This window comes from Aptenodytes patagonicus, chromosome 13, assembly GCF_965638725.1.
Source record: "Aptenodytes patagonicus chromosome 13, bAptPat1.pri.cur, whole genome shotgun sequence".
NCBI lineage: Eukaryota > Metazoa > Chordata > Aves > Sphenisciformes > Spheniscidae > Aptenodytes > Aptenodytes patagonicus.
This window is the reverse complement of record NC_134961.1, coordinates 19,179,425-19,205,118: the sequence shown is the minus strand read 5'-3', so window position 1 is coordinate 19,205,118 and position 25,694 is coordinate 19,179,425. Positions and strand designations below refer to the sequence as shown.

Below are 25,694 nucleotides of genomic sequence, written 5' to 3'. Positions count from 1 at the left end.
TAGGATTGAGAAGCACTGTATTTAAAATTGCAGGATGTGCACAAGGTTTGCTTCTAAGGTCTCTTGATCATTAATTAAATATGTTATGGGTTTCAGTTTTTCTCATTTATCTGTACAGGTTTACATATTGTAAATGCATTATTTATGTTTTCCCTTAAGTGCTTAGTACTGCCAGGATGCTTCTCTTAAACTGGCACAGACAGCAAAAAAGGCAAAATGAGAGAGCAAATTTGGCACTGGTTAGCTGCCCAGAAAGCCACTTGTGCCCAAATGAGCCTTTCTCAGATATATTTTAATACACTTGAACTGATAGAGAGAGAGAGAGATGGATAGATAGATGGCATCATTGTTTAAACTATGAAAATTTATTTTTTCATTGAGGTAAGTTTGGTTTGTTTCAGTTTTTCTTTTTAATCTCATCCTAATGATGCATTATCACTGAGCCTTGCTGCTTTTGTTCTGGAAAGCTTTTAGTATGAAGGGTGATGAGGGAGCTATCCACACGGAAGTTCACTCTCTGAGGGAAGCCATCACTGAAATGGATTTTGTTATTACAGCTAAAACATACAGTTTGGAATCAACCATTTGCTGAACTTTGAACAAAGGAAATTGCTGCCATTGGTGTGTCCTGCGCATCGCCCCTGTCGTCTTCCTCAATTTCTTTTAGTAAACAGAACACCATGGATGTGGTGGTAGATTGAGTCAAAATCTATTTAAAAATACAACTCTCTCATTCATATGAAAGCTGTTTGTTTTTAAAAAAAAAAAATGGATGTTTTTGTTCTATTTGTTTTGCTGGGAGATGTGGTGTAGCAGTTGGATGTTAAGACACAGTCGCCCTCTCCTGACTTGTACATCTTTGTTCTTATTCACTCTTTGCCTCTCTACTGTATTCTCCAACTGTTCCTAAATACTTCTTTTCAATCTTAAATAACATTTCCTGTTCTGCTCTCTGTGATGTTAGATATTTGTCAATTTTATGTTTAAAATGACAGTAGCAGATAGCCTTAGAGATGACTAATTAAAACACAGAATTAATTATCTGCTTAAATAGTCAATAACTATAACCCTCGCTCCACTCTACAACTATTTGATACTTCTTTGTTTGTTTCTTTTTACAAATTTTGCCTTTCTTCCATTCTGAAATTCCCCCTCCCCACCACCAACTTTGGTTTCCAAATACCTGGTGTTGTTGGAAGCTTGCATGTTTATATTATTAGCGTACATGAAACCCACTGTTCTGAGTCAGGCCGGGGGTCTGTAAGTCCGAGATACCATCTTTATGCATGCCTATGGAAGAGGGGAACAAAGCAAGCGCCTCCAGAATTTTCTTTCAGTCTCCAGGAACTTTGTGTGGCAAAGTTAGTGTCTGTGCATTTAATAATCTTATGTAAGTTTTTCTTTCTTCTTTTTTTTTTTCTTTATCCACAGCACGTACTCCTTTATTTACACATTGTATGAGGAATCATCTTTTTACTTAGTTTAATAGGTGGCCAGTTCAAACCATTTTCACTTGTTGCCTTCTAGTTGTTTTTTTGGAAGACAGAAGCAGCAATCATTCTAGCTTTTCCATCTCCATGTTATTTATGATTTCATAGACACCTACTCCCAGCCATCTCTTTTCCAGGCTGAAGTATTCTGGTCTTCCTACTTGTTCCTGTCTAGATATATTTCCTTACCTTTAACCACCTTTGTCACCTTTCTGTCTGAAGACAGAATGCCTGTAAATCTGTGCAGCTAACGTGAGGTCAGAGCCAAAAGTTTCATCCCATGGGGAAGAGGACAACACATTCTTTTGAAGGGTGATGTTAAAGGTACAATCTGAATATATTTTCCCCTGTATCTAAATGAAAAAAAAAAGTACATATACATTTCAGAAAGTCTTTCCGAAAGACACTTCACAATCATCTCAAAAGAGCCGAAACTAATATCGTAGAATAGTTTGCAGCTGCTGTGGAATAAACAAAATGTCTTCATAGTTTACCTAAACATGCAATCAGCATGTCCAGGCCCACCAATGTGATATGGTGGATGAAATGGGAAGAATTGTAAATCTCTCCTTGTTTATGTATTTTATCAGAGAGACTAAACTTGTGAGCCATGCATGGCTCTGCAGTACAAAGGTAAGAAAATCGGAGGATAAACACATTACAGATGAGATGGAAGGATTATCTCATTCCATATCCCATGGCTGTAAAGCAAATGTAAATCTGATGGGTTTTGTTTCTTAAGTAACAATGCAATTTACGGCAGCGTTTTGAATAACCCTTATCTCCTGTTGGTTTCTATGCTGAATATCTTTTCTACATGATTACATTTTTGGCGTCTTCTGAAGCTTTTAAAATTATTATTACTACTACTACTGAAGTATTAGTAGTACTTAATACCTACAAAGATGACAGTTCTACTATGTTCTGCAGGCAATTTACGAAAAATATCCCTGTTGCAAAAGTTATGCTCTCTAGGCATCTGACTGGAGAAAACAAGCAAATTTGACAAGAGATGCAAAAGAAAGTTTCAGAAAATCATCTTGAATTAAATAAAAAGCAATCACAATATTCCAGCATTCTGTAATGCATTGCACGTTCTATTATGTTCTCCTTTTTTCCCTTTGTTTTCTTCAATTAATCACCATGTTCTTTGTTCAGTTTTCTTTCTCTTTTTTTTGTTTTTTTTTTGTGTTAATGCTTGAAGAGTACCCTGAGAAATACTGGAATTAATGGTAGAGGTTGAACATGTCTTCTGGAAAAATAGCTGGTACACCTAGAACACAAATTACAGAATGTAAGACTGGCAGCCTTACCCAAAGAAGCTGATCAGTGAAATATTATAAAGACAAATCATTCTGGATGTTGTTCAGTTTGCTAAGTGGAGCTCATGTGCTGTTAGTTTGGCAAATGACTTTCTTCATTTCTTTGTGCACCCATTTACCTACCAAAAAACCATAGTGATATCTGTCTTGTGTTATGACTGCTCAGGACGAAACTGAATAAGGTAGTAGTGGTAGTGTTATGTTTAGAGAATATAACCTACAGACAGTCAAAGAGTAAGTAACTTTAGAGGGTTATGATTTTAAACTTTTTGTTTTAACATGTGTAGGACCATTGTCTAAAACAACTATTCACATTTCAACTAATATTTTTTTTCTGAAAATTGGAGTTAAAATCTCTAGTGTGGAAGCTTACACAGAGAAAAACCTAAATAATAATAGTAAAAAAACCTCCAAACAAAAGAAACAAAACCCCAAACTCACTTCAAACTTGGACTAGATGATCATTGTAGGTCCCTTCCAGCTGAAATATTCTATTCTATTTTATATTTTTTAAACAATGGGAATAGATGCATCTAGAGCAGATTCAGATCTAAAATTAACTTGAGACTTATGTAAGTACACCTATAATGCAGACTAATACAACCTTAAAGTAATTTATAAATGGTGTGAAGGCATGAACCTTGAAAAATGGAATCATTAGTCTGCAAGAGATAGTTACTTTAGCTGTACTTACTTTTACTCTATAGGGGAAGATTGTAAATAGACCTATGCTGAATTCCTTTAGCTTTTGTTCTCTGTTAGAGAACTTTAAGAAACGTATCAGAAGAGCATTTGTTGCTATTAGATTTGTATTTTTGTACAGGCACTTTGTTGTAAAACTTCTGCTACATATATGTAGAGAGAGAGAGAAGGTTTAGCTTGTAACTTAATTATTAGGACTTATTTTTCTGTGTTGAAAAATGGGCTGGCAGTTTTATTCTTTTGTAAGTAACCTAATTTTGCCTGAGAAGTTCCCCTTTTCATCATCACAAGAGTAAAAATATCTCATACAAGTGGGTATTGGTTCACGTTTTAACTTTTTGTAAGAGCAAAGTAGTGAAAAGTGTACTCTGAACCTCTGAAAATATCCTTAGAAAACACTGCATCAGACTTCTTTTTCATGTTTTGTGAATTGTTTGCCATGTACATTAATTGCAGAAATGGCAGTGATTACACTTTAAGGCTAATGATACTCACTAATGATTCTAGAAGTATTCTAAACATACTTTCTTTTAAAAACAAAACAAAACCAAAACCCAACTAAACAAAAAACCCTCTCACCACAGGTTGGACAAATCAAAATCTGAGTGCCTTCCCGAGCACCTGAGCAAAGCTTTTAAAGTTTTGTTCAAGAGGTCCTAGTGGCAGGATTGAGTTAGAAACCAGGGAGCTAGAAAGCAAACTAGGAAGGGGGTGTTTCAGTGCTGCTGTTCAGTTTCTTGAGCTCTTTCTAGAGGAGCCCCTTTCTTTTTGGCAGAGTAGTGACTTCGCAAATCGTGCTGCCATTGACTGATGCCTCACTTCTGCTGTTACTTGGTAGCGAGATCTTGCTCAGCAACCAGCTCTCAAACTCTATGAGTGTTTCTCATAAACCTGGCAGAACATAAAGACAGCAGTATGGAAAAAAATATGCATTGGAATCAAGTCTTCTTCAAAGTTATTTTTATACAGATCAGAACTGGAAGTTGTCATAGGAATAGTTTTATCACTTCTTGAAGCTTCTATATCTCTATTTCTAAGGTGTGCTGTGAATATATCATGGTATCTTAGTAGCAGGATATTCAGAAATATAACACAGACTTGTGATAGAACAGAAAAAGGGGAAAGCTTCTTCCTGAACTGAACTGCCAATGAGATCTTTAAAATATCAAAAATGCTTTTGTACTTCAGACTTGTGGTGGGTTCTGGTGTTAATTTCCTTTTGACCTTTGTAAATTTAAAATAATAAGTGAAAAAATAATACCTTTTTGCAGTAATGATTCTATCTAGATCCACAATACGCTATTGTGTTTAGACTCATGGCTGCATTTCTAGTATTTATTTGTGTAAGATATGTAGACCTAGCAGCTTTGTTGTGGCAAGAATGCTATGCTTTCAAAGTTGTTGGTTTTTGTTTTTTTCTTTTTTCCTCTTGTAGAGTTCAAAGCAACAGATGAGTTGTGAAAGAGAACAACCAAGGGTAAGTGCAATGATATGCAGAATGTTCTGTATCTTTAAAACATAAGCAAAGTCTAGTTTGTGCTATTGACAGATGGATTACTTTAAGAGGAACGTATTTATCTCATTTGTTGCTTGTTGGTAAATATTGTACACCTCAATATAAAACAGTTACAGTAGATACAGGTTTTTCTTCCATAATTTAGTGAGATTTGGCAGTAAATACCTCTTTATGGGAGCTCTCTTGACACTCAGTGTGCTCTTCCTACGCACCGTGTGAAGATTTAGTAGTGGTAAAGGTCACTATGTTTCTCCGACTTCCTCCACTACCGGACTGTTTCAAACAAGAAGACACTATCCTTTTGATTTTTTTTTTTTTTATAGTATGTGTGCTTTCCAAAAGAAATCAGTGCTAAGAATGCAGAAAAGGTCCAAGTATTTTAGTGTGTATATTGGTTGTGTACAATCTGTAAACAAGATGGAGTTCCTGAACCCAGGTTGCTAACCTTTATTTTGTTTTCCCCTTTTCCTATGTTGAAGTGACAGTGTTCCAAACAGGTTTTAGTCCCTGCTCTCTTTAAATGCTACATATTCTACACATCTCTGCAGATGCTTTTTCATCACAAGTATTTCCTTGTTCAACTGATTGATTCTAGTATTTGTTTGGAAGGGCATAAGAGTTTTCATTAATTTAAAAAAAAAAACTTTTGGGTCATCCAGGTGTTGCTTAATAGACCTACATTTATTGATACCACATGATGGGTATTTTCTTGAAATCCTATATGCAAGTAGAGAGGGAGAGGCAGGCCTGAAGGAAGTGTAAGTTTTTATGCAAACAAAAATGTTATTGGAAATAATAGAAAAAGCAGCATTTTTTTGTTTGCAGTTTACTAAGCATCAGCAGTGCCTGCATGACGTGCAAGTATGAAGAATATACTCTAGTCTTAAAATAAGTTGTGCAGTGTTCTTAAACATTCATCCATTCATTAGATTAACTTCATCGACGTATCTAGATGCTTCAGCTGGTCTTCACCATATTTGCAATGAGATTTTTGGTAAACAAGTTATGCAAGTATGATGCATCACATATTGTCCTTGATTCTATTCTTGCTGATATGTGACCGCATTGCTGTTGTACTGAAGCTGAAGTGACAAAGCTTTGTTTTATCAGTAGCAATGTCTCAACAGGGCAGCTGTCAAAGTTAAAATATTGCAATAGTACCTGAAGGACAATCTTTTCAAGAGGTAGCGGTGCCATGAGAACAAAGAAAGTTTTCATTTGGTTTTATTGTTTTTATTAAGTTTTCTCCTTTGAATGAAGAAAAACATTGTTTTGAAATATAATGGGAGGAGGCCCCCAGGTCTTTCTTTGCAAATATGTGTGATTTTTCTAAGTAGTGCATAAAATGTGATGCAGTAAAACTTTCATGTATCTTTCCATTCCAGTAATACACATTTACATCTAACCATGAGCTCGGTGCTTATGATGCCTTTGTGTCGTATCAAAATGTGACTTTTCATGACAACTTAGGAATAAAACCCACATCTCTAACCTACTAAAGATTAGGTATATCTCCTTCCACCACTGCTGTGATGTTCCTCTTACATGAAATATAGTTATCAGTGTAAACTCTGTTCCTGAGGCTGGGATGCAATGAAAGCAGTACACCACCCCACAGAGTTAGAGCTTGTGGCTGTAGTACAAAACGTATAGCCACCAAGAAGTCTCACACAGACGGGCACGGCGAGAGCAACAATTACAGTGCCGAGCACAGTAGAGCTGTTCCTTTCCTCTGCCTGGTCTTCAAATGCCCAACCTTTACCAGTGCCCAGAATCTATTCTGTTTTACAACAGCTCATCTGCTGTGACAAAAGGTCACAGTGAAATTTTAATATACTGTGTGGAAATGATTTGGTCATAGTTCAGTGCTGGCAGCTTTGACCCTCTGTAGTCATGCTGCCAACAGCCCCCTGCTGCCAGGTTCTGCACCTTCAACGCTCTCAGGGTGTAACTTGACCATTCTGTCACTTTTAGGTTGGCTCCCTAACTGAGCAGTGCTGTTAAAGAAACGTTTAATTGGCTGAGTTAGATTTTTCAGGCCTGCAAGATTTTCTTTGGGTTTTGTGACCTACCATGAATAGTTGGATGTGAGGCAGTTTCTTCACAACAAAATATTGTTTCATCCCAACTGAAAGAATTGAAATATAACAAGAGAACAGGATTAAAACAACAAAATGGCAACATCCATTTGTGTTTGTTAAACTGAGTTAGAACTAGATTATCCTTAGATCATCTAATAATATAATAAAAAAGACATCTTATCTCCCACCTTCCTTGCTAAGTCTAAGATGACAATGTGTCTGCCACTCTTCTTGTTTGATTCCCTAGTCATTCCTTAGTCTACAAGTCCTGAAGAAGTTCCAAAAGAAAGGCACTTTAAGAAAGACTTGTTTAAAGCATAATAGTGCAAATAAATAATTAGACATTGTGTGGCTATAGAAAGAAATATCCAAGTCTTACTCTAATCATTTATTTAGACATTTCTCACCTCTGATCTGTTTCATTGGCTTTTAAATTCTAAATGCAAAGCAGAGACTCACTGTTCTGGAATAAAGCATTTAGAGTAATGACACTTATTCGTATTGGAGCCTCTGGCCATTATACATTATATTTACAATGAATGATAATTCTTATAATTAAGGATGTCTGTATATTTTAACCCTTTTCTGCTCAAGCTTTGAAAATGACAGTGACCACAAGTTGGTAACTTAATCGACTTGCCAAACTGGCACAATTCCCAGCTAGACATTAATGTTTATACCTGAATTATTTAAATGAGAATTCATACAGAAAGCTATGGGAATTTTACTCTAGCACAGCTGGTTGGGTTTTTGGGGGGGGTTTTTTGTTTGTTTTTTTTGTTTGTTTTTTTTCCCCCCATTTGGATATATAACACAAGCTGACTTTGGTGTACTTCCATCTGATTTAAAAAAAAAAAAAAAACAACAACAAAAAAATTACAAAGCATTAATGCCATTTTTTAAGTTTTTGTTTCTCTTGGAAATTATTTCCATTATCATGTGCTGCCTTGAATTTTTTTTTTTTTTCATATTTCTGTAATTTCTGTTTGCTTTCTAATCTGGCTTCATTTAAATCAAGTTGTACTAAAAAACTAATGTGTCTTTAAAGGGAAATTGATTCATCAGTATCGCTCTCTCCAGCTCCATCCACACACTGCTCTTTTTGTAAGTATTTCCTTTAAAGAAAATAATGATACTGTTTAGTCCTCTTCATTGTGTTTTGTGTTCTCCAATCCTGATTTATAAATCCCTTCTTGGACAGATACACCCTATCCTCCTCTCTGACTCTTTCCTACTGCCACTTGCTGTTTTATGAGTCGCTGTGTGGAGCTTAATGTAATTGTCATTCTGATGCATTATAAATGACCTGTAAAGACATAGAACTCACAGCTTGCTCAAAATCATTTTAAAACACTTTTCTGCTCATATTTGGGTCTGAAAAACAGACTTTGAAAGACGAATGATACAGGTTATTTAAGGGTATGAAGAAAATCAGGATACCGGCCCTAGGTAGAAATAAGCTGTAGTACATAAAGCTATAAAAAAGTGTAGCGACAGCCTCAGAAATCTGTCTGCTGCTTCCACTGAACCTTCCTTACTGTTTTGACTTTAACCTGGGATTTTATTTTTTTTTTATCATAGCTGAAGGACATTATTTAAACTTATAGACTAACTTAAACCTTACCGAGCTTTACCCAACCTTCCTTTCAACCAAGAAATTATTACTTTGCATTATCAACTCAGTGTAAGTGTTTAAAGTGAACTCTGTATCTGTATTTACATGCATGAGTTTGGCTATATAAGCTAATGCTTTTGGTCCTTATGCAGCAATACTTGCTAAGCTCGCTAAGGTGGGCATAGAGCAATTTTAAACACTAATGTTAGGAGGTTTATAAATGTTCCTGTGAATACCAATGAGGTCTTATGGTAAATGCTGTGATTAACTTCCTTGATCTGAAATTTTTAAGTGACCTAGTTGTTGCTGTAATTAACAGCTTCTTTCATATGCAGTTATTATTAAGATGCAGTATATGCAGCCAGAGTTCCTTCTCTGGTCTGAAATATGGGAAGGGCAGGGTCTTACTATCATCTTGTATTTAATATCAACTTACATTTTTTAAAGTACTCTAATTTTCAAGGAGACGAAAGGAAGTTTTGCATTCAATATTGTTCTGTTTGTCTTGTCTTTTATACGGTAAATGAAATAAGCTGTGACATGCAGCTAAAAATGTATTAAAGTTATGCCAGATAGAGGGAAAACAAAAGCAAATGCATTTACGTCCAGCACAATTTTTAAGCAGCCATAATCCTACGATATTTAGCTTGCTTTCTGTCTTTGTTCAGTGCATTAATTCATCAGGTTGTAAGCTGTGTAGATGGGTTTTTTTTGAAACTTTTTGAAGCTCATCATTGTGGTATTAGCTTTCTCCAGTGATCTAAGAATAATCCACTGATAATTTTTGTGTACAATGTTCCCCTGATGCACTAAGAAGGTAAATCGTGATTCAGTGGCAGATGCTAATTTTTTTAATCAGTTTGAGCTGAGGGGAAAAAAAAATAAAACAACTGGAGAGAGGAAGAGAATCAGAGTGGAAGTGATTTGTGAAGTAGATGTTATTTTTGAGCATTTTCTGAAATAATTTACTATGGTGATAGCACAGCAGAACTTACCTGGTGACTGGCCAAAGAACCTGTGCTTTCAATCTCTACCTCTTCCCACACTGGACTGGGGAGAAGGAAAGGTATATAAGCTTGTTTGATGAGTCAGTGATGTCTTAACCTTGTTTCCAGAAAGCAACACAGTAATTTGTAGCATTTCTGCAAAACTGGGTATCTAGTTCTGGCCGTTAATAAAAATTTCACTGTTTTTCTTTTGCTTCTGAAAATCTCTTGGTATGCTTTTGCAGCCAATGTGTGTACATTTTGCCTGGAAGATTAATCTGAAACTACCTAGTATTTTACATTCCTCTCTTAAAGGAAAAAGGGGTTAAAAGCGGAAAAGCTAAGATATACTAGTAGAGTTGGATCAATCTGATGTGTGTTTACTACTCATCCTTTTCTTAAGAATTCACGTAGGTTATGCTGCATTTGACATGCTAGACAAGGGGCTTAAAATGATCCTTCTTTAATTTCCGTAGTTATTCTTGCAGTGAGCTATATGTGTCATCATCCATGTAGGTGTATGGTGAAGATACAGGTAGGTGAGATTACTAAGAAGGCATCGTATTTTTGGTTCCCGGTCTGTATTACACATTGACATGGAATGAAATTAGAGTAATCTCACTCACCATCTTACAAACTACATTCCCAGTGGTTCCATAAAGAGTAATTCACAGCATAGTTTGGAAAAAAATTATTGGAGCTAAGATCTAAAGAAGAATAAAAGGATTGTAAATAGTCCACCAAACTTTTGGGGAGGGGGGTTAATTGTAGGGATGTGATTTCATTTAAATTTTCACCTAGCTTGAAATTAATGTGTGCAAAAAAAGGCAACCAAAGAAACATGGTAAAATCTATTTCAGTCCGGCTGGCAGTTCTGGTATACTTTAGGAGCTTCCCTAAGCATCGTAACTTTCTTAAGATAACACTGGCCTCCAATTTGTTGTTTAATAACCATGGTGATTATTAAAAAAAAGTAACAATGGCTAGGTAATGAAAATTGTTACGGTTCATGTTTAAAGTGACATAGCCTCTCACCGTGAGGATGATGTTATCCTCTTAAAATGCTAACTGCTAATAATATATTCCTTTGATCAAGAGAAGAAAGAATGTTTGCAGCACTTCCCTTTGTTGAATAGTGATGGTGCCACTCACTTCAGCTTTCTTTAAATTCTTTCAGGAATAGTAAAGAAGCCTTCAGGTATTTTCCATCTCTGCTGCTGATGGAATGCCATTCTGAAAACCTTCCACTCCTTTCCCAATGTTGTTTTGGCATCTCTCTCTGAGAACAGTAGGCAGAGGATTTTCTGTCGTTCAAGTACCACTTTCTCTTGAATTCAACTTTGATTTTTGCACGGTCAAGTATTTTCTCAGTATGGTGCTTCGTAATTGCTGAAACTGAAGAGTTACGGTAATATTTGGTGAGGCTGAAGCAATGTTTTCAGTAACTACCTGTCTATTTAGCATGACAGACAGATTCTGTCTAGAACTGCAGCACGCTATATGGAATTTGGTAGCTACTCAACATATATTTAAAGTCATGTTTGTATACAGACAGTCAAGGATAGGGATTTGGTTTGTGAGGGATTTCACTAAATGTAATCAAAGTTCAGGAAGTGGCAAACTTCTGAAGGGATAGAAGGAAATAGGTTTAGATAGTATAAAGTACTGAACCAGTGCCCAACATTAATTCAGTATCGTGGTGCTCTCTTTCTCCTGCTACAAAAACATTAGCAATACGCAGTACTGTATTTGGGAACAGCTTTTGCACTCAGAACAGCAGCTTTTGGTACAGACTTTCTGCAATGATGGCATACAGCTTCTTTTGCAGAGCATTCACTGTGATCAGTGATGCTGCCCCAGAAAAAAAGAAAGATTTTCTTGCTTATTTTGTATTTGTTGAGAGGGAGCTCTTTTTAATAAACTCCCACAACGTGCTGCTGTGCTAAGAACAGAAGTATGAATTGCTCAGAATCCCACCTCTTTGCAGTCTTGAGAAACAGCTACGTAGCTTTGGAAGAAGTTATTTTAAAAAAAAGGAAGGAAGGCCATAATCTGTCATTGTTATTCACATTTGGGATTTTACCCCTTTATTTGTCCTGTTCATTTAAATGGGGTGAAAATACTTCTGTGAAAGCAAAGAGAAATATGCATGTGGAGAAATTATTGCTAAGTTATTAGTTGTAGCTATCTTCATATTGTAAAGTATCTTTTTAATATTTAGGTGAAATTGACCAAACCCCACATAATGGGTAGAGAAAATACAAATGTAAATACATGAAGTGTAAATATGAATGAAAATACATAAAGTACATGCTAGTTGTACCTGGAGAAAAAAAGTCTGTCCTACTGCTTGTTTATAAAACCTTGATAATCTCCCCAAAAATACAGAGCAGATGGATTTTTTTGAATGTATTTGATCAGTACCAAGTATGGAAAAGTTTGTCTGTCAAGTTACACTGGCAGTTCATCAACAGAGCGACACATGACAATTATGTCAATACATGTGGACTGCCCAGAGAAAAAAATATTCTAAGTCAAACTAAACGTTAAAAGTGGAAATAATAGCCATAAGGAACTGATGATGAAATCCCTGCAAATCACCATCCTAATATCCCCAGTCTCTGTCACTGAAGCGGGGTAACTCCCTTGCTCAATGTATTGAATATGTGCTTAAGAGAGATCTTGTGTTTTAGATGCCACAGTCTTCCAAGAGGAGAAAGAGAATAAAAGGAAAACAGTTGGTAGGTCCTAAAAGATCATGATGAGATCATGATGAAAGGGGTAGGTCTCTACTGGGACTAATACTATTTTATATCTTCATCAATGACATAGTGGGATTGCGCGCACCCTCAGCAAGTTTGTGGACAACATCAAGCTGAGTGGTGCTGTTGATACACTAGAGGGACGGGATGCCATCCAGAGGGACCTGGGCAGGCTTGAGGAGTGGGGCCAGGCGAACCTCATGAAGTTCAACAAGGCCAAGTCCAAGGTCCTGCACCTGGGTTGGGGCAATCATCAATATCAGTACAGACTGGGGGACGAATTGATTGAGAGATGGAAGAAATAGTAAGCAGCTATTTTTATGTTTGTAGCATGATATCTAGAGGATCCATTTTATAAACCAGGAAGTTGAGAAAGGTAAAAATGCTTTGCTGATTTGTAACATCTTTGTTGTTTCTCACCCCTGGTAGAAGCTGACCTTGACTTAGCAATGTTTTTTTCCCCCACATCTATTTGCTATTGTGTATTTTGAAGCTTTGATCACCTCTGTTATCTTTAAAGAGAATATGGCTTAGACGGGGGAGGGAGATATAAAAACCAAGTACATCGTATCACAGGCATTTTTCATGCTCTGCTAATATTGGAAATATAAGCCCTTATGTAAAGGGGTGGCTACAGATGTATTCTAAATATGTAATCAAATGCCATGTAGACTGTTATTTCATAGGTAGTGGGCAAAAATACAGATATACTCTGTGCTCACAGGTTCATTGGGGCAATTTATAGCATTTCTCTTTCATACAATAGTTGTCTCTTCCTTTGGATTCTTAAGATCTCTTGAGTACAATACTGAAAGCAAAAAAAAAAGCGGCCCTCATCTGAAGGTCACTTTCCTACTTGATAGCAGCTGCCCTCCAAAGAGCACATAATTAATAGTTTTATTACCTTGATTTAGTCATTTCCTGTGGTTAGTTTTCCCTCCATGCCATAGATTACTTCATATGCTATCAGCTCATTTCTCCTTTTTTTTCCCATTCTCTGAACTACTGCTTTCTTACAACTGTTTTCATCATTGTTAAAAATCATTTATCTAGCACCATAAATTACAGGCACTTTACAAGCACAGAGTAAGATACCGCCTTTGCCCTAAATAGTTTATGGTTCAGATACATCCTTGATTTCTGCTGTACCTTTTTTACTTAACACAATGGCCTGGGAATTTTAAGGTAGATTGTGTTAATCTCCTGTTTTATTCCCACAATTTTTCATGATCAAATGATGGCGATCACAACTGTATGCCTCAATTTATGTGATGCAGATAACTAATCATTTGTTTGCTACTTAGCATGAAGGTATTGTAAACGCTTCTGCTTACTACTAATTCCAGGCACACATTTTTGTGCATATACATTTGCATCTAAAAGCTGCAGGTGCTGGAAAAAAAATCCAGACTCTTGGTCATTTAGCTCTGCCTCTCCCCCCCCCTTCTTTTTTTTTTTCTCAATACTGTAACTGGCATTTCCATTTTTTGTAATGAAAACTCCCAGGAATTTTCATGTGATATTGCCACAGTGCCCAAGTAAAAACCTGACAGCATGTTCTGTAATGATGACTTTGAAAAGGTAGTTTATTTTTTTTTAATTTGGCTTATTTGCTAGGCTCCCAGCTCAAGGATATTTTATACCTGGTCTACAGTCCTGCTTCCAATAAAATGCACTTTTAAAATCTAATTGTAGTTACCATTTAACTTGAAAAGCATGAAAAATATTTTCTGACATTTGCCTGAAAAGTAGCAATCCAAAATACAGCAAAGGAATGTTACTGTAATTATTTACTATTCTTCCTTCACCTTTAAATATAGATTTAAAAAAACCATACCTGTAAATCTAGGAAAGACTATAAACTCACTTACCAACTTAATTTATCCGAAGCCCTTGAAATGTTCAGGTCTTGGGTGCTGGTCATCTTCCTAGTCATATGCTCAGATGGAAATGTGGAGGCCAGTACAGGATTGAGAGGTTTTCTTTCAGTTATGATAATCTTGTATCCAAAGTATCTATTTTACAGGGAGAGACAGGAAAATATTTTGAATGTTCATCAGTGACTAAAATATAATGAAATTCTTCTAAACTCGTATGTATCCAAAATTTATAATTTTTTCACATATCGTATTTTTTCACATTTTTTCACATCAGAACAGAGCAATCATGGTGTGCTGACAAAGCCATGCAGCTCTTTCTGTCTTGAAAACAGTAAGCAATGCTTACTATACAGTTTTCAGATCTAATGGCTGCAAAAAAATAAGTTTCCATACTCTATTCAGTACATTAAAATTATGATACCTCTGACCCAAAATAAAAAAAAAAAGTTTTTTCACTGATGTCTTGTTTTGAAAAGGTATTGGAGACTTATCCTAAATAACACATAATGGTCTTAGGGTTACATGTAACTATCAGAAAGACTTTTACCATTTTTAGAAGACTCTGTGACTTATATGATACAAATTATCGAATTTTATAATGATATGAAAAACATTGGCTTTTATTTGCATCCACAGAAGTTTTCTGATAGTTTTTAACTTTCTCTCTATACGAAATGTGTGCTCTTTTTAGGATGGAGAAGCAAAACCTATAAGGCTCACCAAAAACAACCCACTTGACCTCAGTGTAATAAACACATTCCCCCACATTTCTTCTGAAATCTTAAACTTCAGGCTTATCTGTTGTTGCTGGATTTCTTTTTTTTTTCATTTCCCACTTTACTCTCCAGGAAGCGTAGCTAGGGATCCTGGAAGATTACTATGTAGACCAGAAATTATTTATGTAGATTAAACCAGAGGTGACATGAAAGGGCCATAGTGTTCATGAATTGGTGAACAGCAGTCAGTTCAAAAGGCTGATAAAAATCATTATAAATAAATTCTACTAAAATGCTCCTGTGATAAATTCTTCATTGCATTAGTTAGATCTTCACTACCTCCCAGCTCTACGGCTTTGCGCTCCTGATGGCGCTGAACAGTCGTCTTCAGCAGCTACACACTTGAAAGACTGGGGAGAGAAAAATGGAACCATGTGGGAACTTTTGGGAGACGGGTGAAGTGAAAACAAGTCTCTTTCCACAGCCTCCATGAGGAGTAACTGTGGGGAATGAGAAACTTGCTATGAAAAGGAGCTCCTCCACCAAAGCCAAAGGCCAGTGATAACAGAGGCTTCTGGAAACCTTAATAAAAATCAGTCAACAGAGTTCTCTTTAGTCCCTTGCAAACAAAACCTCAGTAACTTATCATAATAACACAGCAACGTAGACTGAGAGGCATTTAAAATATAATTAATGGTTGAAATTGTGAAAGCAAAAAAGTTTCTGGGAATCTTACTGACACTTCTGTAATTGCTTATTTCAAAAGTTATGTCAGTAACGTGAGTGCTGTAGTTAGTCAAGTTACCAAAAATGTTCGAGACTTTTTAAAAATTGTTAATAAATAAATGTATGCATAGAAAACAGCATTGTAAAAATTATAGCTGAAGTGGTCACACACAACTCTTCTGAGTACTCTTATTCAGAAGAGCAAGATATATGGTGCATATAGTCAGGGGTGTTAAAGATCTCACCTGGATATAGTCACATTGCCAGCTGTGGGGAGAAAGCTTCTTTGTTATTAATCATTCTCCTAGAAGACTGTCTAGGAACCATCAGCTGGGATCATTATAAGTACAACTGGTCTGAAAACAGAATTTAATTTCTGTTCCGTGCACTATTCAGATATTTCCCAGGATGCTGTCACTCCTCATCTGAAGAATCATAGAACAGCCCAGGTTGGAAGGGACCTCGAAAGATCATCTGGTCCAACCTTCAGAAAAGGTTGAAAGAAAAAAAAATACAAATCTCATTTTTCAAAATGTTTAATGAAACAGTATTTCCACATTTGATTCAGAATCATCCAAGCTTTATTTTGAAAGCATTGGAAAACACTTAAGTTATTAAAAATAGAAAAAAAATTATTAAGTATGCAACTGTAATCATACAATTAGTATGACAATATAATGTGGAGAAAACTCAGTTGAAGCAAACAGTTTTGACATTATTACAGTAAATAGCAAAAGCAGATTTATGTTCCTGCGTGTTTTTCTAAACTAAATTCCACACAAATGCTTGCCATGTTCCTGCATTGTTTTATTTTGCTCTCTTGCTGAAACTAAAGCACAGTACTGATGCATTGCTCTGCACTTCCAACAGTGCATGATATGGAGCGCTCAGGCAGTTGTAGGACTCGGCCTTTTGCCTGCTTAGGTTAGTGCTGGAGACACAGGGAGCGCACAGTCGTTCCTTTGCCAAGTGGTGTAAAGAATGTAAACAGTATTGGAATTTGTAACATAGAAATAGTCTTAAAAGATGTATCTTAGGCTAAGAAAATTTTAGCATATGTTTAACTAGGTGGTCGTGCTCTCTGACTTGCATGTTTGAATATCCATAGTCATGGAGGACCTTAATTCAGAACATTTAGCTAATGTGGAGACTCACTCACTGTACAGAGAGCATCCGAGTTTGATGCTCAGAGGGAAACAATGCAAATTATCACCACTGAGGGGCCATATGGGCTTTTATGCAATCTGATACTGCAGTCCGGGAGTCTCTCTGCCTGTAAAGAATTGCATTAATGAGCTCATTTAGAATTTCCTTGTTTGAAATGCAGGTCATAATGGAAAACAAGCCTTGGTAGTTACCACTTTGCTCTGTATGTAATACGTACTTTGGATACCTTACCTAAATAGAAGCAGGATACACATTTCTGAATGTTCTTTGCAGTCTTTCCATATTGGCACGTTAAATTTCAGATGTCAAAAAATCAAAGTATCTTTTGAAATACTTTAATATTGTTTACTTGCAGTGATCAATTTGCAAAGATACTGTGGTTTAGCAAGGTCTTGCTCAGTGAAAAGCAGTAAGAGACTATGATGCCTTTGATCAGCATTTTGCAATTTACTCTGTGTGTGGAGCCCAACTGAGACTAATGTAGTTCCAGAGAAAAGTGATAGCGATATTGTTACCGAAGGTTGTGGTCACAGAGATGTTGCTCCTTTTTCTTATATACATAGTTTTCTTTGAAGACAAAAGCAGCAGATGTTTGCTCTGCCACTTGCTGATGCTCTCTTTTAGTCCAACTCAAAGTATCAACAACCTTTTGTCATGGGGAGTGCTTCAGAACTGTGGAGTAATCTCGGGCTCCATCAAAATGTTGCCACCATTTTAGTGATTTGTCTATGATGAAAGATGGAACTGTAAAGTGAAGAACAATGACTCTTTGTGATGCTACTGGAGAATTTTCCCTCCTGAGGAAAAAAGTTAATCTCGGTTTTCACACATACTCAAAAGTATTTCCAGTCTATACTACCAGAAGAATCTACATTTTGATATGAGAGTGAGATTTTATTTCCAGAATTTCACTGTCTTCAGAATAGGGTGTAATTTGTTTTGGTTTCAGTGTCAGTGCGTGTGCAGTTGCTGTTGGAAATAGTTAACTTTGCATTTTGTTGCTGGGAAAGAAGTATCCAACTGATGTGAACCATGAACCCCTTAGGAAAATAGAAAATACATAGATTCAGAGCATCTCGGAACATAAATTAAATATTTAGTGTACAGGCTGGATCCCTCCTAATGGAGAGTGTCTGAGGTAAGCGTGGCATCTCTAATGTACAGTCAATTTAATAACTGAAAGAATGGGCAACTAATGTAAGGAGGCAATACGGCGAGTATTTTGATTTCAAACAAAAGAATTGTATGATAAGTGGACTTTGTAATTGTGAGAATGCATGATCAGGGAATCCAATTTCACTTTGCTGAAGGAATTTCTGATAGTACCAGAAGGCAATGGGGTGGACAGAAGTATGCATTGGTTTGTTTGCTTATTATCTAGTTTATTTGGTGGCTGTGCAAGTGGGTATAGAGTCAGAGGACTGACCTGTTTTGTAATGCTTGATACACGCAGGCAAAAGTATTCCAAATTTGACTTTTTGCAATGAGCTGCATACTCCCAAAATTTTTAAGACCAGGGAAAAAATCGTTCCTACTATGGGGATGTTGGAAGGGGTACAGTGACCTAGTTATCGTCTGCTAGCACTGTGGGGGAAGCAATGCACAAGTCTGTTGTCTCGGTGTGTTCCTTGGAGCAATGTTGTGTGCGTTTACCTGCAGTATGGATTTACAGCTACTTAATTATGCAGTACTACTGTAAATACAAGTACTTCTTTACAGGTAGTTGTGTGTTGCACTTAACTTTCTTTTAGAAATACCCGTTCTTCAAAAACAATCGTGTCCTGTTCAAAGAAATTCTAAATCTAGAGATGAGTCTTTGTACTTTTAAGCATTCAATGTGAACAAGAACAGACCATGGATAGCTACATGCAGATCCATTCACACATATGTTATACTCTGAGACAACAGGAAGACATTCCCTCTACCAGACTTCCAACAGGCACTCTTCATCTCATTTTGTCTCTTGACATTCCCTGGGCCCCCTCACATAGTTTGGATTGATGGGCAGAAGTTTCCCAACATATTTGAAGTGATCTCAAAATAATTTGGTATCACTTCTCAAGATCAGAACCATTTCGGCATACATGTGTATATTAGCACATTGCACATATTAAGAAAACACTGATGCAGCCTTAACTATTGTCTCACTGCTGATTTGTCATTAATACACAAATGGTTCCAGTAAATGGCAAGGGTTTCTGGAAAAACACGGTCTGAGACTTATTAAAGGGGAATGTTCAGTGAGTCTCAAGGTAGAAGCCAAAAAAAAAAGCAAGGGCTATGGAGAATATATGCAGACATAAAGATGATGGAGAGAGTCCTACAAGACACAAAATGAAAGGCAGGCAAAGATGCCCAAAGTGTTTTTGTGGTCTGGAAGGCAGCCAAAGAGGCATTGATTTATTAAAGAGCAGCATCACAGCTTCCTTTTCTCGATGTGATGGTGCCATTAGAGCTCCACGAGCAGTCTCTGATTTCCTTGAGAATGAGGAATAGGAATTTCAAACAAAACACCAAAATAAGATTCTGAAGGCAATTATTTCCCAGACCTATGCCACTGCCAGACCATCGCTTCGCCTGTGTACCTGATGGAGAATTCAGTATGTAAAGCATCTGCCGGGGATTGCACATGTAAGTTCCCTGCTTATTAAACACAGCACCTACTTGTGTAAAAAGTACCCTAGCAATTGTGCACCTAAGTTTTTGCACTCTTCAATCATGACATGGTATACAAAAACTAGCTTTAATGAGACAGGTAATCTAGAAATAGTGACTCACCAGTTAAAAATGACATATTCAGCTGTTCTGTTAACTCAGAGCTGTTCTTGCAGACTGGTAATATACTGGGAGTGACTAGCACCTGTAGCATCATCTTTTTTTCTCTCTCTGTAGATATCTGAATTCTTTTATGTCATTTCTTTTCTCTTCCACATTTGCGCTCTGAATGTCCATGTACTTTAGTTTTGTACTTTTCCATTTCCCCCCTCCCCCCGCCAGTGCCTCCCTAAAATAATGCCTCCTATGGCTACTTATTGTCACTTTACATGGCTGGAGATGGGCGATACCTGCCTTCACCAGGACTTTGTTGTAGAGGCCTTTCTGATAGTGTGAGGAAAACGGTGGAGATCATGGGCAGCCTAATGGCAGGGCTAATTCTGGCGCCCTTCCCAGGAAGGCAAGATTGCAGGTGGCAGAGGAGCAGATTTTCACCTTAGTCTCATGGCTGTTCTAACAGTGCCGCCGACATCAGCAGTGGTACCGTTGGCAGCCTCAGAGGAGGCGGCGTGCTCTTAGCACGTGCTGCCCTGTAGATATGCATGCCCCTCACCAAATCAAAACAATGATATAACTAACCCCCCGTTACGACGCTGTTCTCACCTTGTTAAAAACCAAGTGTGACAAGGAGACAGAGCATGAATTTCTTCTGTCAGCTATATAGTCAGAAATAACAACTGATAGGTTTGCTGTGATAAGTTCTATATGATGGCTTTCCTGAAAGGTAGGCTGTTTCATGATTTACTGAACTATTGTAAGTGATAAAACTGATCCATTTGTTATCATCCAGCGCATAAAGACTTCAGGATTTAAGGAGCCTGCACTAAATAACAAAGCGATTTATAAACTCATAAACTGAAAATTACAGAGAAGTAGTCCTTAAGTCATCGGTAATAGCAAGCTTTTATCATATTAGTGACCATTATCAAATGTTAACCCCTACTCCCCTTTTTAAAACAAAATCTTACCTTAGGAAAGCTGTAATTACTGAAAAATAAAGAAGTCATGGACATAACTTTGTATTAATTTACTGTGCAAGTGAGGCAAGTTTTATTTATTTATCTGGATGTCATCCCTCCCCCCGGCCCCATCAGGTCCCTGCATCAGCTGCTGTGAACTGATTTATGCTTCTGCTAGCAGAAGCACGTTGGCTGATGTTAGCTGAGGAACGGTATTAGGTGGCTCTACCACTGGGTAAAAGATCTTTATCCAAAGCAAATTTGAGTGTAGTATCTTAAAAAGCGAATCTTCCTGAGTTTCAATAAACAGGTAATAGTTAGCAATAGTTGGTTCAGATTAGCCTGTCCTGAGGATAATATAATTGTGTCCTACTGTGAAAATGGAAATATGCTGTACCGGATTTAAAACAATGCATTATGATTACAAGATTGTAAGTCTTCTCTGTGTTCTCTTGAATCAAAGATTTTACGGGCAGTGGAAAGAAGATGTGGACTAGAGCTAAGCAAACATTTGCCTGGAGATAATTTTTCTGATGACATTAGTTTCTTTTTCTGCTCAAGAGTATCCTGAGTTAATTAATTAATTAATTCAATTTTATTCAACTAATGGAAGTTCTCAAGGAATAGACAAATTGAGAGCCACTTGTTACCAGTACTCAATATTTGATATCCAACTTGCTTTGTTCAAGTGTGTATGATTACATGCTGAAACAGATTTGTTTCATAACAACAGCATAATCTCTAAAATCAAGATGAAGATTTGCAAAAAACACCTGGGCATTATCTAGGAGAAGAAAATTGGAGAAACACACTAACATTTCAGGAAATTTAGTTAAAACAATGTTTTCTAATAGCCAGTAAATTCTGATCCCACGGTCCTTGTGTCAGTTCTCTGGGAAAGGATTTTGTAAGCCTTTATTTTCCTTTCACAAACCTTATTCTAAATAAAGTCAAGTCCATCATCATCCCATAGCGACACCCTCCCTGATCAGGACTGAAGCTGGAGCCCAGTTATGACAGCTTAAAAACAGGAGACAGTGTGAGAGATTTCCCTACGGCTGCCAGTTTTCCTTGTCAGAACTATTGGCTGAGCCTGTTCTCGCTAAAAGCAGTGGAGAAGCAGCAACAATATGGCACCTGTCATTGAAATTATGGACAAGAGATTGAGCTGTTACCAACTGAACAATGATCACTAATAATTTGGCTTAATCATAGTCTGTTAGTTACCCTAAGAGTCTCGTCAGGATAGAACGTTTGAATGTTGGGAGAAATAAGCAGCTCACGTTGTTACAGAGATGGCACAAATGAAGTGTACATACAGACAAAGGATCAGACCCCTCGCGTTTCTTCCCATCACCTTGCTATGTGAAGAAAAGGGAAAGCAAGTTTCGTATTCCTGGTTCTAAGGGAAACTATGAACTGTGTAAATCCCATGCATGTGTCATGGAGTCTAGGATCAGAGGAAGCTCCCATCTGTCTCCATCCTGCTTGTCACTCCTTGGACTATACACTGAACACAATTCATCAGACAGACAGAAATCCTGACTCAGTATTTTAAACTGTGGTGATGTCTAATGACCAAATTGTTGGCTGGTTGCTCCTCAGGCTTTCCTGGAACAATATTCTGACCTCGCTATACAGCAAATGAACACAGAAACTAATTTCTTGCATAAAAAGTGATGGAAGTTGTAACAGAAATTAATTGAAAATGGAAAAGCAAGTATGTGTGGTGAAAACACAGAATAGTTTATAAACCAGCTGAACTATACATAAAGTTGCACTTCGATTGTTCTTCTACAGTTATGCTGAAATCCAAAAAGCAAAAGCCAAAAAACCAGCAACAATAACCCCCTTAAAACTGCAGTGAATTCAAAGCAGATTAAGGGCTTGTTTTGTTACTGTACCTTCTAAACATCTGCAGTTTTTCATTTCATAAATAGCCATGATAGATGAGGCTGTAAGGTGTGGAAATTAAGCACAAATATTTCTAGCTCTCTAAATGTTTCAAATTATTTTTCATGTTCTGTGTAAATTATGTGAGATTTTAGCGTTGTTGCAGCTCATGTATCATGTGCCTGGTTGGTATCTTTTCTTGGTGGAGAAGCCTAAGTAAAAAAAAAAAACAAAAAAACCCCCACCACAGTTCATCACCAGTAATGTCAGCATAATCGTTACCATCACATTCCCTCCCTCCTTTATTAAGCATTTTTAAAAAATATTATTAACATACACACACCCCTGCCCCAGTTTAAATTATAAAGTACAGAGGCTTTAGTTGAAAACGTGGACTCATTAAAGTCAATAAAAGTTTTGTCTTTGCAATCTGTGAGTCAAATGTATGATTTCAATATTCTTCTGTATGTTTATATAGCACCTAGCAAAATAGGGATTGTACCATTTAGCGCTGAGATTACTTTAATATTCTTGCAGTTCCTAGGAATCCTACATACCCTGCAAGATGAGAAACTTAGTCTGCATTTTCTTATCTTCCAATGCAGTAAGCAGCAATATCGATGCTATTTCCAATCTTCTGTGTCATTAATAAATATGCCAAGATATGTCCATGAATTATGCCCCTTTAATAAGGTAATGGAACTCCTAGAATCTAGCGCTTGACTTTTTTTAAATCTGAGTTGTTTAGGTGCCAATAAGAATGTGCTGATCATATATATAACTAATCTTGATTAATTATGATTACACAATTTATTATTTCATTTTTGCTATTATCAACTATTTTTTACCTACCCTTAATATCTCACCAATCTCTTGTGATTCCATAGGCAAAATATTTGATGTTCTGATTGATTATAAGAGTTAAGGCTGTGGTACAAGCTGGTACAGAAATGCCAAAATACCTGCCAATGCCCCTATAAAAGAGCCTCGCAGGAATGTCTTTGGTAGCACCAAAGGAAATGGGCCATCATTTCACAGCAAATAGCATATACTCGTATTTGGAACAGAGTTTCTGATTGCTTGCTCTTTAAAAGAACAGCAAGGTTCTCATTGATTTCAATAGCCTTTGACCTGAACCCAATGTCAGCTCTCTTGGACCAGCCTTTGTTAAAATGATCGTGGTCAGTACCTTCTATTTACTTTTTTTGACACTGCTTGCAAATCCAGAAGATGTAAGAACTAACCTTAGCAAACAGGCTTTGGTTTAAACTTTATTCATAGGTGCAAAAAACAGAGTACTATACCTGTTTTCAATCTTCTTTTTATCCACGTTTTTCTACCTGTGCAGAAACTGGAGATGATCTAACGAACAAAGCATTTCATAATAGCTGTACTAAAAATAAAACACTTCAAATGAATGGTTTTGTGTAGCAGCATTAGAAATTGTTCCACTTGTTTGACGGAGTAAGATATGAAGAATTGATTGAGTAACCAATTTAATAATGAAGAGAATTTAGAATACAAAAAGATTAGTTGAGAGCCTTGGGACACAATTCACTGAAGTTTTATATGCTGCCTATGCTCAGAAACAGGGAAATTTTGATATAAAAGTGATTTATAGGCAATAGCTGTGCACAGTCTTTTATCATATTAATAAAATCTTCAACCAGTCTTTGAAAATTCTAAAGCCTCGTGTGTTCAGTTCAGATGCACAGATCAGAAAGAACTGCTGGCTGGCAGATGTGCAGATATATTATCAGAAAATGTATTTTCAGCTTAACCAGTATAATCTAATTCATTCTAACGTGATATTTCAGGTTTATTATAGTGTAATTGAATACAGAAGAACACAGTGCACTCACTATACAGTAAACAAAATGAGGTGAAAGTGTACAGCTTAAAGGTGACCAGGTTAGGCCTGTTAGATTGCTGAATGTTGGTGGTTAAATTGGCAGATGATTTAAACAACCCAAAACTGTAAAGAAAAGGCTGTTCTTTTCCTTTTGAAGACTACCTTTGTGAAGTAAGTGGCTCTACTTTATGAAATTGCACTAAACTTATTTAAAATTATATTGTCCTTGCACATTACTGTAAAAGTTATCACTTTAGTAATTGGTACATTAAATCTTTCTCTTCTGCTTCCACTAAAACAGGCAACGACCTTTTACCTGGACATAGTATTTAGTGGATCAAACTTAAATAGCTCAGTGTGTATACATGTATCTGTTTATCTGTATAAACTTCTCTATATAAATCTTAGAATTGTGTCACATGAATTCATTGTTTCATTTTTCCATGTTAAATCAGCTTTGAAATGTTAGTGGTATAGCTGTTATTTTTCCTTTGAATTCACCCCAGTGGCAGGAGTCTTTAAGACTCTCCTGATTACCATTTGTTTAATGGTATGGATTTTAGTTTGCTCCCCCCCAATCCTGTTTTGCTATTATGTTTCCTTGTTATAGGCTGTTTCAGCAGGTGCCTATCCATTTGCCACCTGCCCTGGTGCAGTGAATGATTATGCAATTTAGTTAATGCATTTCAATTATTTAGGTGACATTTTACCTTGTATGGTTAGGCTGAATATGTAAATTGACTGGAGTCTTTATTTAAAAGGAACGACAGTTTTTTGTCTGACAAAGTGCGCACTCAGTGACCAAAGATAATGAATAAGTAATCAAACATAAAAATAAGACAAAAGTTCTGTTTATTCTCATTCCCATGGCCATTTTTATACCTCCTCTTTTTATTTATTCATTGATTTATAATCATTATTTATATACTATAGTAGTTGATGCACTTAGTAGACAGACTGTGTTTGTAGCTTTCTACATCAAAACCCAAAGCCTATTACGGTAACAGTGTGATATGCTGCCAGTTCACAAGGTCAGGGATGATTTTCAAGACCAATAATACAGCCTAAAAAGTCACCAAGGCTTGTCTCCTTTACATTGTAAAATTGTTTTTCACCTGAGGATGCTGTTGATCGAGTTACTAAATATATTGTGCATTACAATGAGACAGGTTAAATGAGTTAAAAATACTTCCTTGTAGCAAATGATAAAAGTCTAAGCTGTCAAGTCCCTTGCATACTCATTCATTTTCAT

At 36.6% G+C, this 25,694-nt stretch overlaps 1 protein-coding gene across 15 annotated transcripts in view; it reads left to right on the top strand.

Moving 5' to 3' along the window:
* The window catches only part of RBFOX1 (RNA binding fox-1 homolog 1), a 1,372,937-nt gene that overhangs the window by 937,691 nt on the left and 409,552 nt on the right, over positions 1-25,694 (top strand). For 12 of the 15 annotated variants that reach the window (XM_076351294.1, XM_076351293.1, XM_076351297.1 and 9 more), the window contains one exon: positions 4,950-4,991. The exons of the other annotated variants lie outside the window; for them this stretch is intronic. In XM_076351294.1, coding sequence (XP_076207409.1) covers positions 4,950-4,991 — 42 coding nt within the window. The remainder of the gene's footprint in view (positions 1-4,949; positions 4,992-25,694) is intronic. 15 annotated transcript variants of the gene reach the window in all.